This window comes from Nansenia antarctica, assembly GCF_963989245.1.
Source record: "Nansenia antarctica genome assembly, chromosome: 11".
Classification (NCBI taxonomy): Eukaryota; Metazoa; Chordata; class Actinopteri; order Argentiniformes; family Microstomatidae; genus Nansenia; species Nansenia antarctica.
In genome coordinates, this window is record NC_137681.1 from 4,044,644 (window position 1) to 4,059,643 (window position 15,000).

Here is a 15,000-nt window from a genome sequence, read left to right on the forward strand (position 1 = left end):
GGGAGGGAGGGAGGGAGGGAGTGAGAGGGAGAGGGGCTGGTGTACGCCCTGAGAGACGGCTCCACCGACAAGGTGAGGGGGAGGGAGGGAGGGGGGAGAGAGAGAGAGAGAGAGGGAGAGAGAGAGGGAGAAGGGAGAGAGGGAGAGAGAGAGGGCTGGTGTACGCCCTGAGAGACGGGTCCACCGACAAGGTGAGGGGGAGGAAGGGAGATGGAGGGAGGGAGGGAGGGAGGGAGAGAGAGGGGGGGGACAGGTGCAGAGAAGTGCAGTTGTCGGGTGGCAGGCTCACCTCAGGTCAAAGGCCAGGGAGAAGAGGTAGCCTATGTCTTAGCTAATGTTTAAAAGCCTCGACGCTCTGGGCAGGGCAGAGGTAACACAGCGCCGTTCCGCTCCCGCCTCCATAAGAACGCCATTTGTTTTCTTCGTCTGAAGAGTTGTGTGTCTGCCCTTGACGGGAGCTCGTCTGACAACATTGTGTTGAGTGGCAGAACTGTTGATTTTGTTTCTTTGGTGTGTGTGATGTGCTGTCTGGTGCTGTGTGTGTGTGTGAGTGTGAGTGTATTTACGTGTGATGGACCTAAGCCCTCTCTCTCTCTCTCTCCCTCCCTCCCTCCTCTCTCCATCTCCCTCTCCCTCCCTCCCTCCCTCTCTCTCCCCCCCTCTCTCTCTCCCTCCCTCTCTCTCTCTCCCTCTCTCTGCCCCTCCCCCCCTCCCTCCCTCCCTCTGTGTGTCTGTGTCTGTGTCTGTCTCTGTCTGTGTGTCTCTGTCTCTGTCTCTGTCTCTGTCTGTCTCTGTGTCTGTCTGCGTCTGTGTCTGTGTCTGTATCTGTGTCTCTGTCTCTGTCTCTGTCTCTGTCTCTGTCTCTGTCTGTGTCTGTGTCTGTGTCTGCGTCTGTGTCTGTGTCTGTCTATGTCTCTGTCTCTGTCTCTGTCTCTGTCTCTGCGTCTGCGTCTGCGTCTGCGTGCGTCTGCGCGTGTCCCTCCGCCACCCTCAGGTGAAGACGGCGCTGCTGGCGGAGGCGCGGGAGGAGGCGCGCCGCGGGTTCGAGGGCGAGCGCGGCCGCCTGCAGCTGGAGGCGGGGGAGCTGAAGGGGGCGCGGCGCGCGGCGGAGGAGGCGCTGGGCATGGCCCTGCAGGCCGACAAGACCAAGGCGGCGGAGATCCGCAGCGTCCACCACCTCCACCAGGAGGAGATCGGCCGCATCAAGAGGGAGTGCGAGAGGGAGGTCCGCCGGCTGGTACGCTGCCCCCCGCTTACTTTCTAAACCCCCCGTCTGTCCCAATGAGACGTGAAGTCAGTGTCGTCTGTCTCTAGATCGGCACCGTTAAAAGTGTCTCCAATCAACCCCTAACCAGTAAACAACGAGTCCAAAAGACGTCCTCAGGGAAGCTGGAATGTGGGGTTGAGGTGACGTCTTTCTAGGACGTCCAGATGACGTCTTTCCTAGGACGTCCAGATGACGTCTTTAATAATAATAATAATAATAATACGTTAGACTTATATTGGGCTTTTCTAGACACTCAAAGACGCTTTTACAAACTGAAAAGATCGAGTGGTAATAATAAAAAGAAACAAAAAATAAATAAAAGAAAGTATAGGGGCCGAATTGAGGTAGTGCTGGGGACACATGGGAAGGGGAGGGGGAGAGGGTTAACTGTTGAAGGCGAGCTTGAAGAGGTGGGTTTTGAGGGGGTGGTCTTAGAACGTCTTATGGACTAAAGACGTCATCTGGACGTCCTAGAAAGACGTCATCTGGACGTCCTAGAAAGACGTCATCTGGACCCACATTCCGGCTTCCCTGAGGACGTCTTTTGGACTCTTGGTTTACTGGGTTAAAAGTGTATCTCGGGAGTTCCCAATCAACCCCCTAGCCTAGCCTCTACGCACTTGTTGAGATCTGAGATGATCAGGATGGATCAGTCGGAAGTTAAATGGCAATTTATTTATGTTTGACTAACCCTAACCCTAACCCTAACCCTCACCCTAACTAACCCTAACCCTCAACCTAACTAACCCTAACCCTAACCCTAACCCTAACCATAACCCTCACCCTAACTAACCTTAACCCTAACCCTAACCATAACCCTCACCCTAACTAACCCTCACCCTAACCCTAACCCTCACCCTAACCCAATCCTCTCAGATGAACACAGCTGCTTTAGCGCTAGCTGTCTGTCTAGGGGCTGGTTGGGGACTCTCTAGCTCGGGTACATGCTGTGTCTAGGGGCTGGTTGGGGACTCTCTAGCTCGGGTACATGCTGTGTCGTTGCTAGGGTACATGCTGTGTCGTTGACCCTGTCACAGTGTAGTGTGTATGACCCTATGAATGAAGATGTCACGGAGGGTTGAGGAGTGTCTGGTGGCGTGTGGCGTGGCGTTTTACGGGAGTGGCGATGACGAGGCGACTGGTGATGAACGCTGTAGTGGTTTGTCCTCTCGTGTGTGAGCAGGTCTACCCCCCCCCCCCCTCCTCCTCTCCTCTCCTCTCCCGGGGGGGGGGGGGGGGGGTAGTGGGCAGAGGCCACTCCTGCAGCCCGCTCAGTCTCGTCTGTGGGGGGGTGAAATATGGATGTGTGTCGTCGTCCCCCCTCCCTTGAATGGCTCTGCTGTGGTCCTCCAGCTGTGGTAGAGCTGAGATTGAGAGAGAGATGTACAGTATTCTGGGGGGGGGCTCTAGAGAGAGAGATGTACAGTAGTTAGGAGGGGGGGGGCTCTAGAGAGAGAGATGTACAGTATTCTGGGGGGGGGCTCTAGAGAGAGAGATGTACAGTAGTTAGGAGGGGGGGGGGAGGGAGGGGTCTCTAAGCCTCTATTAGCCTGTCAGATATTCCCTCAATGAAAAGCTTTTCTGTTGCTCTGTTTGGTATCTTGTAGCATAGCAACCATCTCCTCAGCTTTAGCTCAGCTCATCACTTCTGCTCGGATGGGTTTATTAGCAGATTCGCAGACAGACAGACAGACAGAAGTCTGAATTGCTGAATATCTGTTCTGCTTCACCGTTGCAGATTGGATATGGGGGTGGAGGAGGATGGGCTCGTTGTCATGGCAAGGAAGGAACGATGCGTCATGCTGAATTCAAAGACGTTTAGAACCGACCTAGGTAGTAGTGCACGTTGGAAGACTCTTTGGTGTGTTTGGAGTCTTTTCCCTGAAGACTCTGTCAAACGGTTGTGTGGGTTGAAACACCTCTAATAGGTTAATACGTTGGGGTTTTTCCCTGACTAAACACTATGTCATTGGCATAGTACAAGACAAGTAACAGTGACAACGACATACATCCGTAATCTAGCCAGATAGTGCCATAGTGCATAGTGCAAGCCATAGGTGTGTACATACAGATATATCTGTACAGTGAGTTATATACAGACATGGGTGAGATATGTACAGTAATATATGCAGTAGATATGTACAGTAATATATGCAGTAGATATGTACGGAGCGATGATGTATGCGTGTTAATGCGCGTGCAGTGCGCTACACAGCCTCCCGGGTTTGCGGACACAGCGAAAAAACACCTGACTGAAATGGGTGGTCCTCCTTCTCCTTCTCCTTCTCGTTGTCGTTCGGTGTGAAAGACCTATCGATCGATCGGCTCCCCCTCCGCCCTGGATCTGCTGACAATATCACCAAACAACGTCCTCTCATCTCTCGTTGTTAGTCTGCCAATCATAGAAGGGCGCTTAGCAGACAGGCTAGCCAGGGGTAGGGCACGCCAAGGTGAGGCCCTGCGCTAGTGCTGCTACGTTGACTCTCCTGGTACGTGGGGGAGGAAGGGAGGAGTGGGAGAGAGGGAGGGGGATGTGAGATGAGGGGGGGGGGGGGTGAGGGGGGGAGAGATGAAAGGTAGAGGAGGTCGGAAGAGAGAAAGAGAAGGGAGGAGTGGGAGAGAGGGAGGGGGATGCGAGATGAGGGGGGGGGGGAGGGGTGAGGGGGAGAGGGGGGGAGAGATTAAAGGTAGAGGAGGAGGTGGAAGAGAGAAAGAGAAGGGAGAGACAGATCAAGGGAGGGAGAGAAGGGGGATGAGGGAGAGAGAAGGGGGTAAGAAAGAGGGGAGGGGAGGGGTGATGAGAAGGAGGAGAGAGAGAGGGAGGGAGAGGAGGAGGAGGAGCTCTAGAGAGAGTGTGATGACATCACCACAGCCCAGAGATAGAAGAAGAAAATGGAAACAGACCCATTAAAGGAGAATGTTTTAAAGACAAAGGTGCTTATTCTCCTATTGGCTTTTGAACATGAATATTCACTAACTATAACGCCAACGCCATGCTGAGGATAGTGCACAATGACTATTAACACTAGAACAGCCGTGCTTTTTTACCTACTAAAAGAGCCACCTCGGGGGGTCAAGTCTTTTACAATGCTAAGCTGCTATTTACACACAACGACCACTAGTTGGCCGCTTGTAAATTAGCCTGCTTCCTACACAGAAAAACGGCAAAATAGCTTTATATTAGCTTATCCTGATGTGATTTCGAAAATGTAAGGATACTGGGTGGTAGAACACCACATATCTAGGAAAAGTCATGAAAGGAGGGTCCTGAAATGTGATCGAGTGCAAAGATAACAGTTTTCTTTATTCACAGGGGGTCAAAATGACCCCTCATGGCTGTTCTAGTGTTAAGGCAAATTGAGTGGAGATAAACGAGACACGGACGTCTGCAGAATATTGCCTCGGTTTAGTGCTAATCAGGGAGTTCTATTTCAGGGTATGGATGAACAGAAGCTGCTTGGACTCCGAATAGACTCTGGGTTTGTATGTACTGAGGAACGAGACTCCGTATTCAGTGAGAGAGAACACAGAGCACAGTGCCCAGCAAGGAGAAGCACGGCGGTTTAACAATTGTCGAGGATCTCAAAGGATCTCTCTAGTCATAATGAATGGGCTTCAGAACAGGACTTAGGCCAGCGAAAATGTGCCCGCCCCCCCCATCTGGCTAATTTGCATGTTTCATCTTTTTTGTAGACCCAGAAGGCTCAGAGGTGGTGTTTTCCTGGGGGGTGAAGGGCGACGCTACACACCGTTAGTGAGGAGTTAGAACGGCCCTGTCAGCAGTCAGGCTAACGAGCCTCTGGTTCTACCCTATTACAGCACTGACCCTCTGGACCTTGGGGATCTGAGGGAGCTGGATATCATACATATATGATGTCTCCTGTCGTGGATTAATTAATGAGACTCAAGGATCTCATAGGAACTTGCTTTAAATCTAGGTATAGTATTTATTGAAGAAAATGATCTTTTACAGCTCTAGAGCGGACAGTCAACTTCTCAATGGGAAGCTTTCAATGACTGACAACAAACTCTCACATTGATACAAACTCTCAGTACAATTGATTGTTAACATAGTCATAACATTGATAACGAGTGTGAAAACAGGGAGTAAGTTCCCGTGGGACCGACAGCGAGTCCTAAACTAACTGCTTATGAACACAAGGCCCAAACAGCTCTGTGTTCATGTAACGATAGTCAAACAGCCAAACTTCTTTCAATCAATCCTTTTATTTGACCTGCAGAGAAGACATATAGAACACAATTCTTCTCTGGTCTGCTTGTGAATCCATTAAGATGGCGGCTTCGTTCTGCACCACCGTCTATGTACATTTCACATCAGGACAATTTGTTCACAGAAAGAACACAAACTTCCCTCAAACATTACAAATAACAATTACAAACAACATGTGGAGCGACATACCTGCAGAGAAGACATATAGAACACAATTCTTCTCTGGTCTGCTTGTGAATCTGCACGTTCAAAACAACATACAATAAATGTTCTGTTTCACATCATCACAATACATCACATCATCACAATACATGTAAAAACAAACAGCACAGTACTACACCAACACCTTCACCCTACATTACAAGATTCTCCATACAAACAACAAAACACGAGGAGCATTTCACATCACGCACATACCCATTAAGATGGCGGCTTCGTTCTGGCACCACCGCAAGTACGGCAACAAGAGAAGGACAAAAGAACGTGCAGACCTGCAGTACATCCAAACTCCAAAGGGGGGCTCCAACAACAACCAGGGCTGCTCAAAGCACGGCGAAACTCATCTACATTCACCACAACTAAACATATATTCCCAACTCTGTTACACCCACCTCCCCTGAATTTCGCCAACCTTGAGCAGCAACTATACATTTAAATACTACTTTTTACTTTTTACACTATTACATAGGGCCGCCAAAGGACAGGACAGCCAACTTGAAAAGTATCCTATAAGGATGAAGTGGAAAGAGAGGTAACCTATCTCTCCAACCAACTACTGGCGGTAGGATGCGTTCTACACCCCACAAGACCCTTTTTTTTTTTCCACTGTGTATTACTAGCCTTCAAGAGGCCACAACCTCTTATGAAACAATCAGAATAACGAACAAACCTATATGTCATAGGATGTCAGTGTGCACAGTGTATACATGCACTGAACTGAGCTTCGGCTTATCTAACTGTGGGAAGCCTGAAACACTGACCTACAAACAGCTCGAATGTTTGACTTAGTGTCTTGGATAATGTCTTGTCCTGACATAGTATAAATCAATCTGTCAACTGGTTTGATAAGGCGACCAAACTTGGACTTGACCTGTGTGACTGTACTAGGATGTTCACACTGTGTAACAGAAGCTAGAGTGTCAGTACGCTGTGTGTCACTAGCATCATCTATCTGATTCGTGTTACCAGAAACATCAGTACAATCATCAGCGCTAACCACAAATCTAGAATCAGAGTTAATGGACTGATCTACCATTTGCTCCTCAGCCATCTGCTCGGGAACCCTCTGAGGGGCAAACGAGACTGAAGACACTACAGTGTTAGTAGCCTCTGTCCGTGAGTGGTCAGGGAATGGTAACTGGGTGACCCACTCCAGGGTTCTTCCCTTGGGATCCTTGGGCTCTGGAACAGTCAAGGGAACATCCCTCTCCCGAACAGCTCTACCCCCATACTCCATGTCTTCAACCTCCCCTCCCTCACTCCCAGGACAGGAATCCACTCTCTCCGACTCGAACGCGGTTCCTCTACTCACTTCCCCAGGCAAGGAATCCTGTTCCACTTCCGACACGGACATGTCACTTGGCTCATTTGATGTATGAACAGCAGACAGGGATGAAACTGGGTCAGAGATCACACTCGTATCATACACCGGCAGAAAGTTCACCAACAACAATAGATTACGGTGGACTACCTTCTCTCGTCCAGTGACAGTGTCTTGTATCCTATATGTGTGAGTCTCAGAGTTCCTATCCACCACAGTATATACAGTAGACTCCCAACGGTCAGCCACCTTTCTCTTTCCTCTCTCTCTCTTGTTCGCCAACAGCACACGGTCTCCGACGTCAATGGTGGGCCCTTTCACTCGTCTGTTGTAGAGCTCTGTGTGACGGTGCTGTTCTTTTATGACATGTTCCTGGGCTATGACCATAGCTTCTCTCAGATCCTTCGTGAGAGACATCACATACTTGTCGTAGCTGACCACAGCTGGATCATTCAGGACTGTCCGGAAGAGTATATCGACAGGGAGACGAGGAGTACGCCCAAACATCAGATAGAAAGGTGCATAGCCAGTTGACTCATGCGCTGTGCTATTGTACATGAACGTCAGAGTTTGCAAACGCCTCGGCCAGTTGATTTTTGCCTCTGGTTCAAGCGCTCGGATCATGTTACCGAGAGTTCTATTGAAACGTTCCACACTACCGTTACCCATCGGGTGATACGGGGTTGTGTGCGACTTTCTGACACCGGAGACTCTGAGCAGCTCACTCACTAGTTGACTCTCGAAGCTAGCTCCCTGGTCGCTGTGGATACGTTCTGGGAACCCAAAGACGCAGAAGAACTTGTCCCATAGAACTCTCGCCACCTGTTTGGCTGACTGATCTTTGCAGGGGAATGCCTGGGCCATTCTTGTAAAATGGTCAGTAACAACTAACACATCAACTGACTTGTTCCTTGAGTCCTCCGCTGACCAGAAATCAATGCAAACCAGCTGAAGTGGCCTGGTTGATGTGATACTCTGCAAAGGCGCCCTCGCAGCAGGTTCAACAGTCTTACTGACAATACACCGCTGGCAGTTACGGACGTAGTCTCTTACGTCTCTGTCGAGGTTGAGCCAGAAGAACCTCTGTCTGGCCAAGCCAAGACTCCTGAACTGACCTTGATGGCCGGCATGGTCATGAACACCTCTCAGAACTTCAACTTTCTTAGACTCAGGAACCACATACTGGCGGCGTTTTGACTTCACGACTTGATCCCTCGAGACTCTGTAGAGTATCCCATTGCTCACAACAAGTTTCTCCCAGTGCTTCAGGTACCTCATGACTGTGACTGATTCCTTATCTCTCTCTCTCCTGGAGGGTCTCCGATGTCTCTCCACATAGTACAAGACTCGAGAGAGAGTTCTGTCTCTGAGCTGTTCATCCCGGAGTTCCTTCTCACTGTAAGCAGGAAGTGAGTCCTGACCACCTGGGACTAACTGAGGCAAATGGTGCAAGACTGCTACAGCACGCGTTCTTGCTCCGACCTCCCACAGATCGTCATATGACTGTAGAACAACAGACACTTCATCCATCTCCATAGACTGAGCGTGGACATGCAGAGGTGATGGGACACTTTGAGCGTAACTCTCTGCCTGGCGTGGAGTGTCACCACTATCATTGGACGACCGGAAGGCGTCCTGTACAGAAGCACTCGACACATCCTGGACTTCGGAGAGGAGATTCTTGTAGGGCTCTTCAAGTAATCTGTGACTGACTCTCTGCTTGACGAAAGGCACACGACTCAAGGCATCAGCGACAACATTCTGTGGGCCTGGCACGTACTTGATGTCGAAGTTATAGCTCGCTAACTTAGCCACCCACTGTGTCACAGACACTCCACTTCAAGGCTAGGAATTCCAACCGATGGGCTGGGTAGTTTCTCTGAGACTGAGAGAGGGACTTGCTGGCGAATGCGATTGGCCTCGCTCGGTCTTCACCCTCTTGGATCTGCGACAGGACAGCACCGATGCCATCAAGGGACGCGTCCGTTGACAGCATGAAGGGACGGCTGAAATCAGGGTGAGCCAGGACAGCCGTCTCAACCAGCGCCGTTTTCAGCTTCTGGAAAGCCTGCTCCGTTTCGGGGGTCCAGTCAGTAACCTTCAACTTCCTGCTTTGTGACCTTTGTTTGGACTGTTTCACCTTCCCTTTTCTCTTCTGGCCCGTCAACAGAGAGAAGAGAGGCTTTGCAATAGCGGAGAAGCTAGGCACAAAGTGCTGGTAATAATTGATCATCCCCAAGAAAGATCTGATTCGTTTCTGTGAGGGGGTTACACCGTCCGCTTCCATCAGGTCAGCACTTGTCATCTTTGCGATGCTCTCAACTTTGCTGGGATCAGTCAACACACCGTTGTCATTAATTATGTGGCCGAGGAATTTGACGGATTTCCGGAGAAAAAAACACTTCTTGGGGGCCAATTTCAGGTTATGACCACGCAGTCTACTGAACACCATCTCCAAGCGTTCCAGAGCTGTCCTCTCATCAGGGGCGTACACCAATAAATCATCCAGATAAACCAGTAAGCTCAGATAGTTCTGGTCTCCGAAAATGCTAGTCATCATACGCATGAAGCTCCCAGGACTATTACAGAGGCCCTGCGGGAGGCGATTATACTCATACAAGCCCATAGGTGTTGTAAAGGCAGAGTACTTTCTGTCATCCTCGTGTAGTGGCATGTTATAAAACCCTGAGGTTAGATCCATAGTACTAAACAAGGAGTTACCTCCAAGTGCAGCTAAGCAGTCGGCCTGGTGAGGGAGAGGGTGAGCATCCTTCAGGGTCCTCTTGTTCAGCCAGCGAAAGTCTGTACAGATACGGAGATCTCCGTTCTTTTTCCATACAAGAACCAACGGAGATGCATATTCACTGGTTGACTTCCTGATTATATCTTTCTCCTCCATCTCACTCAGTACTTGGCGCAACTTCTGATACTGACTGGGGGGCACTCGTCTGAATGGGAGCCGGAATGGCCTGTGATCTGAGAGGTGAATGCGATGTATGAAGCCCTTTGCCTCTCCACAATCCAGGTGATGGCGTGAGAAGATGTCCTTGTAGCGCACAACCAGGTCAGCCATCTTGCTTCTACACTGTTCAGACACGTCACAGGAGTGTATGTCGAGCCCACTCAATCCCATGTACTTCAGTTCCTCATCAACAGTGCGGGCCGCATTTTCACTGGACGGGGTTACTTGACAGCAACTGAGTAGTGGGACCTCAGCAGGTCCGGTCTCATCCATGTCCTCGAGCGCAATGCAGGAGAAGACGTCGGCCAATTTAGCATTGCGTCTTACCAAGACGGGCCTGTCGGACGAGTTGATCAGCTTCAATGGAACCCATCCGTCTCCCCACAAAGGAGTAACAACTCTGGCCACCAGAACCCCTCTTGGAGCTGAGCGACACGATGTGGGCTCTGTCATCACAGCGCTACCAGGAGACACAATAGTGGACTTGGGTAGCTTGCCCCACATCAGGTACTCCCGACCAGGCTCAAGACACACGGCTGAGTTGCACCTGACTGTGCCTATCTTGTCAGGTATGACGTCACCTCGCCAACGGTTCAGACCAGCGAGCATCGAGAGAAACTGTTCAGATTCTGGATCGCCAGCAGGACAGGGCGTAGACACAGCCTTCCAGTAGCCATCACTTTGCTTATACTGCCGGAGGATATATTTAATAACATTGGTGCCTAGTATCAACTCATCATGCTGGCCTTCAACTACCAGAGTGGGAACCATAATCCTACAGCCATACACCTCCATTTCCACGTTGAAAGCTGACTCAGGCTTGACACGGCGACCACCACAGCCAACAAGCACCACATTTGAACTGAACTGGTTATGCTCTGTAGCAACTCCAACCTCTCTAAGCTTTCCCTCTGCCGTCTTACTCATTGTACAAGCCATAGACCCACTGTCTAGCATAGCATTTAGAGTCACTGTATTACCAACTGTCACAGGTGTGTAGAAAAGGCTGTCACTACCACTAATTGTATGCGTATTCTGATAAACAATATCTTCAGAGTTATCACTTGAGCTTTTGAGAGCTATATACACTGTCTCAGCACTAGATTCGTCCTCACAATGGGAGTTTACTTGGCGACCTATACTTTCTCCCTCTGAATACAGGCCACCTAGTTTCCCTGAGGCTGAGGTGCTCGGGACGACCTGGTGGGACACTCAACTTTTGTGTGACCTGGGGCTAAACAGACAAAGCACAGCCTCTCTGACATGCAGTGTGAGATGGTAGTGTGTCTACTGTCATCACAGACTCGGCAGGCCTTCTCACGGGCGCCACCCTGGTATCTTCCGCCACGAGGAGCACTGTCACGCTGCTGCACTTTCCCCATCATCTGCTCCAGCCTCTCCATAATGCGAGCAAGAATCCTGTCTTCAGATTGCTGAGTGTTCTGGGCCACAGCAGTCGCGGAGGAGGGGCACGGAAGCTGGCCTAAAGCATGGTCCTGGGAAGGAATGAAGGTAGAAGGCAGACACTGTGTGTGGTACACTGGACTATGGGCAGGAGCAGGGGGGTACTGGGTGGAACACTGCTCAGACACAGACTGAATCGAAGGCTCTGGATGAGACTGCACAGTGTGGAGGGCGGTGGCATGGCTCTTCAATGGCACAGAACTACCGGTCCTGCCAGAGGCTCTCAGCTCTCTCTGGTAATTATCAATCTTCAACTGTATGTCTCGTGAGCTCCACTCCTCAATAGCCTTGCATTCCAGAATACGGGATAGTCCAGAGTCCGGGCAATGCCTGACAAACATCCGTGCTACCTCTTCACCTATGTTCTCCATCCTCCTACCTTGTCTGCGAAGGCCCTCACCAGCTACATCAGCTGCTTTGTTGATCCTCAACCAGTAGTCTACAGGGTTCTCATTGGGTCTGGGTAGAGTGGCATAGAAATCTGACAACGGGAGGCATGATGACACATCACTGAAGTACTTGAGAAGGATATCATAGATGAGATCAGGGTTCTGCTTCACATCAAGTGTCTGATCGCTACGCAACCCAACCCTCACGACATCCTTTGCCTTACCCATCAGCCTTGCCAGTATCTCCTCAGCCTGTTCATGCATTGGACATTTCTGCTTTCTCAGATAAGCTTTAGACATGTCAATCCAGTCCTGGACTGAACACTTATCAGAACTATCACCTCGGAACATTGGTGGTTCCCTGTCTGATTTTACATTCACAGTAACGCGCGGAACCTCCTGTCTAACAACATTAGGATCAGTTACAGGATCTGGAGGCGATGTGCAGTTGAGGTGTGCACTGCTCATACTACTTGAGTGAACTACACCAGCTGAAATTAACTTGGTTACAATGGACTCGCCAATCTGAGCACCTAGCTGACCCATCATGTCTGAAAGGTGATGAAGAGCTTCAGTGTCATTAACACTGGGTGTGGATGTGGGAGGAGCCTCCCCTGTAAACTGTCCGACAGCAGCACAACCTGGGTCCTGACCTGACCCTGTGCCTCTACCACTGTCAGTAAACAACTGGGAACACCCCACCTCCCTACTATTGACAGCACTGTCAATGTCAATGTCTATGACAGCACTGTCTGCTCTGCTCTGACATGCCCCCCATGCACCCCTCCCCATAGGCAACACTGGACTGGCAAAAATCTCATCATTAAAACCTGGCCTCTGAGCCATAGTGGTACAGACTTGCGTTGTGTAATATTACTGAATGAAAAAAAAAATAATAATAATAATGTTTAAAAAAAAATATAAAGTTACAGCAGGACATAAAAACCAAAACAATCAAAGCACTTTTTAAACTGATATAATCACAGACCTCAGACTGAATGACCATTTACTATAATACTCTGACCACACTTGATCTATCACACTAAGACCTGGCATCCACGCAGCATCCACGGAGATCGGCGTTCAGCTGATCTTGAGATCGACGTGTCACGGCACCAGTGTAACGATAGTCAAACAGCCAAACTTCTTTCAATCAATCCTTTTATTTGACCTGCAGAGAAGACATATAGAACACAATTCTTCTCTGGTCTGCTTGTGAATCCATTAAGATGGCGGCTTCGTTCTGCACCACCGTCTATGTACATTTCACATCAGGACAATTTGTTCACAGAAAGAACACAAACTTCCCTCAAACATTACAAATAACAATTACAAACAACATGTGGAGCGACATACCTGCAGAGAAGACATATAGAACACAATTCTTCTCTGGTCTGCTTGTGAATCTGCACGTTCAAAACAACATACAATAAATGTTCTGTTTCACATCATCACAATACATCACATCATCACAATACATGTAAAAACAAACAGCACAGTACTACACCAACACCTTCACCCTACATTACAAGATTCTCCATACAAACAACAAAACACGAGGAGCATTTCACATCACGCACATACCCATTAAGATGGCGGCTTCGTTCTGGCACCACCGCAAGTACGGCAACAAGAGAAGGACAAAAGAACGTGCAGACCTGCAGTACATCCAAACTCCAAAGGGGGGCTCCAACAACAACCAGGGCTGCTCAAAGCACGGCGAAACTCATCTACATTCACCACAACTAAACATATATTCCCAACTCTGTTACATTCACAAACAGGACAGTCAGACTCACAACAATCCCACAGGAACTCCTCATGGAAACATACTGTCACATTCTGTATGAAAATGAATACCAGTTTGGTGTCATGTAATACCGTATTGCAACAGTCTCTCTAATCGAAAGTATCAAATCAAATCATCACGGTTTCGTGACGTTAGAATTATAAGGTTCTATCTCCATTTTTGTCAAAATTGAGTTTTTTTTTACATAATCTGATCCGTTAGGGGTTTATTAATGCCTATGTGGTGTTATTTTTAAAATGTTGAAATGTTTTAGTTAGTAATTATTAGTAATTAATAAAATACAAAGGTTCCATCTCACAAAACATAATGGAATGTAAAAACTTTGACGCTCAATATCTCTGAACTACCCTAAACGGAGATGGAACCTTATAATTCTAAGCTCACGATTTATTTGTATAGCGCATTTCTCACAAGATGTGATTCAATGCGCTTCACATGATGGCCGAGCCGCAAGCAGGCAAAGGTAACAAACCTGTACACTGTGCATCCAGGAAAACTCCCTTGCAGCCCTCTACTCATCGAGCGACTACTACCAGTTTGCCTACCAGCGCACAGCAGCGGACCCAACCCCCCCCCCCCCCCCCCCCCCCCCCCCTCCGGGGAGCCCCACAATAATTAAAGTACAATAATTAGGCTTATGTATTGCATCTGAGAAATGTTATTCATAACATAGAGTTTTAGAAAGCCTTAGATCAGTCAAGTATCGTCGTGATCGTTAATTCACTTATTTTGAGTCTGAGGCTATTTCTTTCAGAAATATTGATTTATGGCCATTTGTGGCTCCTTCTTTTCAATTGTAAATGTTTCTAAATGTCAGAGCAGCATGAAGGCTGGCAAGCAGACAGCAGATGTGTGTCCTTCTCTGCAAGGCTTTGTATCCTCCTCGGTCTGAACCCTTTCAACGACTGGAATTTGGAGCTGTATGCATATTACGCTTTTCATTACGAGCCAAAAATCTCAAAATGCTGAGTGCTCGTCCCGCGAGGTCAACTAAAGAGGGGAGGCAGCGCGTCCTCTCACTGACAGAATCCTTCATCTAATGACCGAAAACAGCCTTTTTAAGTGAGAAACGACGCTTATAAAGGACAAGAAATTCTATTTAGAATTGATTCTATTTGATAGAATAGAATAGAAATAGAATCTATTTGATTCTATAATTGATTCTATTCTATTTAGAATGCTCATTTGAGCATCACCACCACCCATAACTTCACCTCTGCACTAACAAGGTTCTCCAGCACACAGCTTTGTGACCTGCTATGGTGCTGTATGTTGGTCTGCTGTACTTCAAACAACATGTAGCCTACTCACTGCTGCCGTCTAATGATCGCAAGGTT

At 48.8% G+C, this 15,000-nt stretch overlaps 1 protein-coding gene across 1 annotated transcript in view; it reads left to right on the forward strand.

Annotated features, from left to right (window-relative positions):
- The window catches only part of jakmip3 (Janus kinase and microtubule interacting protein 3), a gene marked incomplete at both ends in the record, with an annotated part of 72,380 nt that overhangs the window by 8,883 nt on the left and 48,497 nt on the right, over window positions 1-15,000 (forward strand). Inside the window, 2 exons of the mRNA XM_080541890.1 lie at window positions 153-191; window positions 995-1,237. Of these exons, the coding sequence (XP_080398016.1) occupies window positions 153-191; window positions 995-1,237 (282 nt within the window). The remainder of the gene's footprint in view (window positions 1-152; window positions 192-994; window positions 1,238-15,000) is intronic.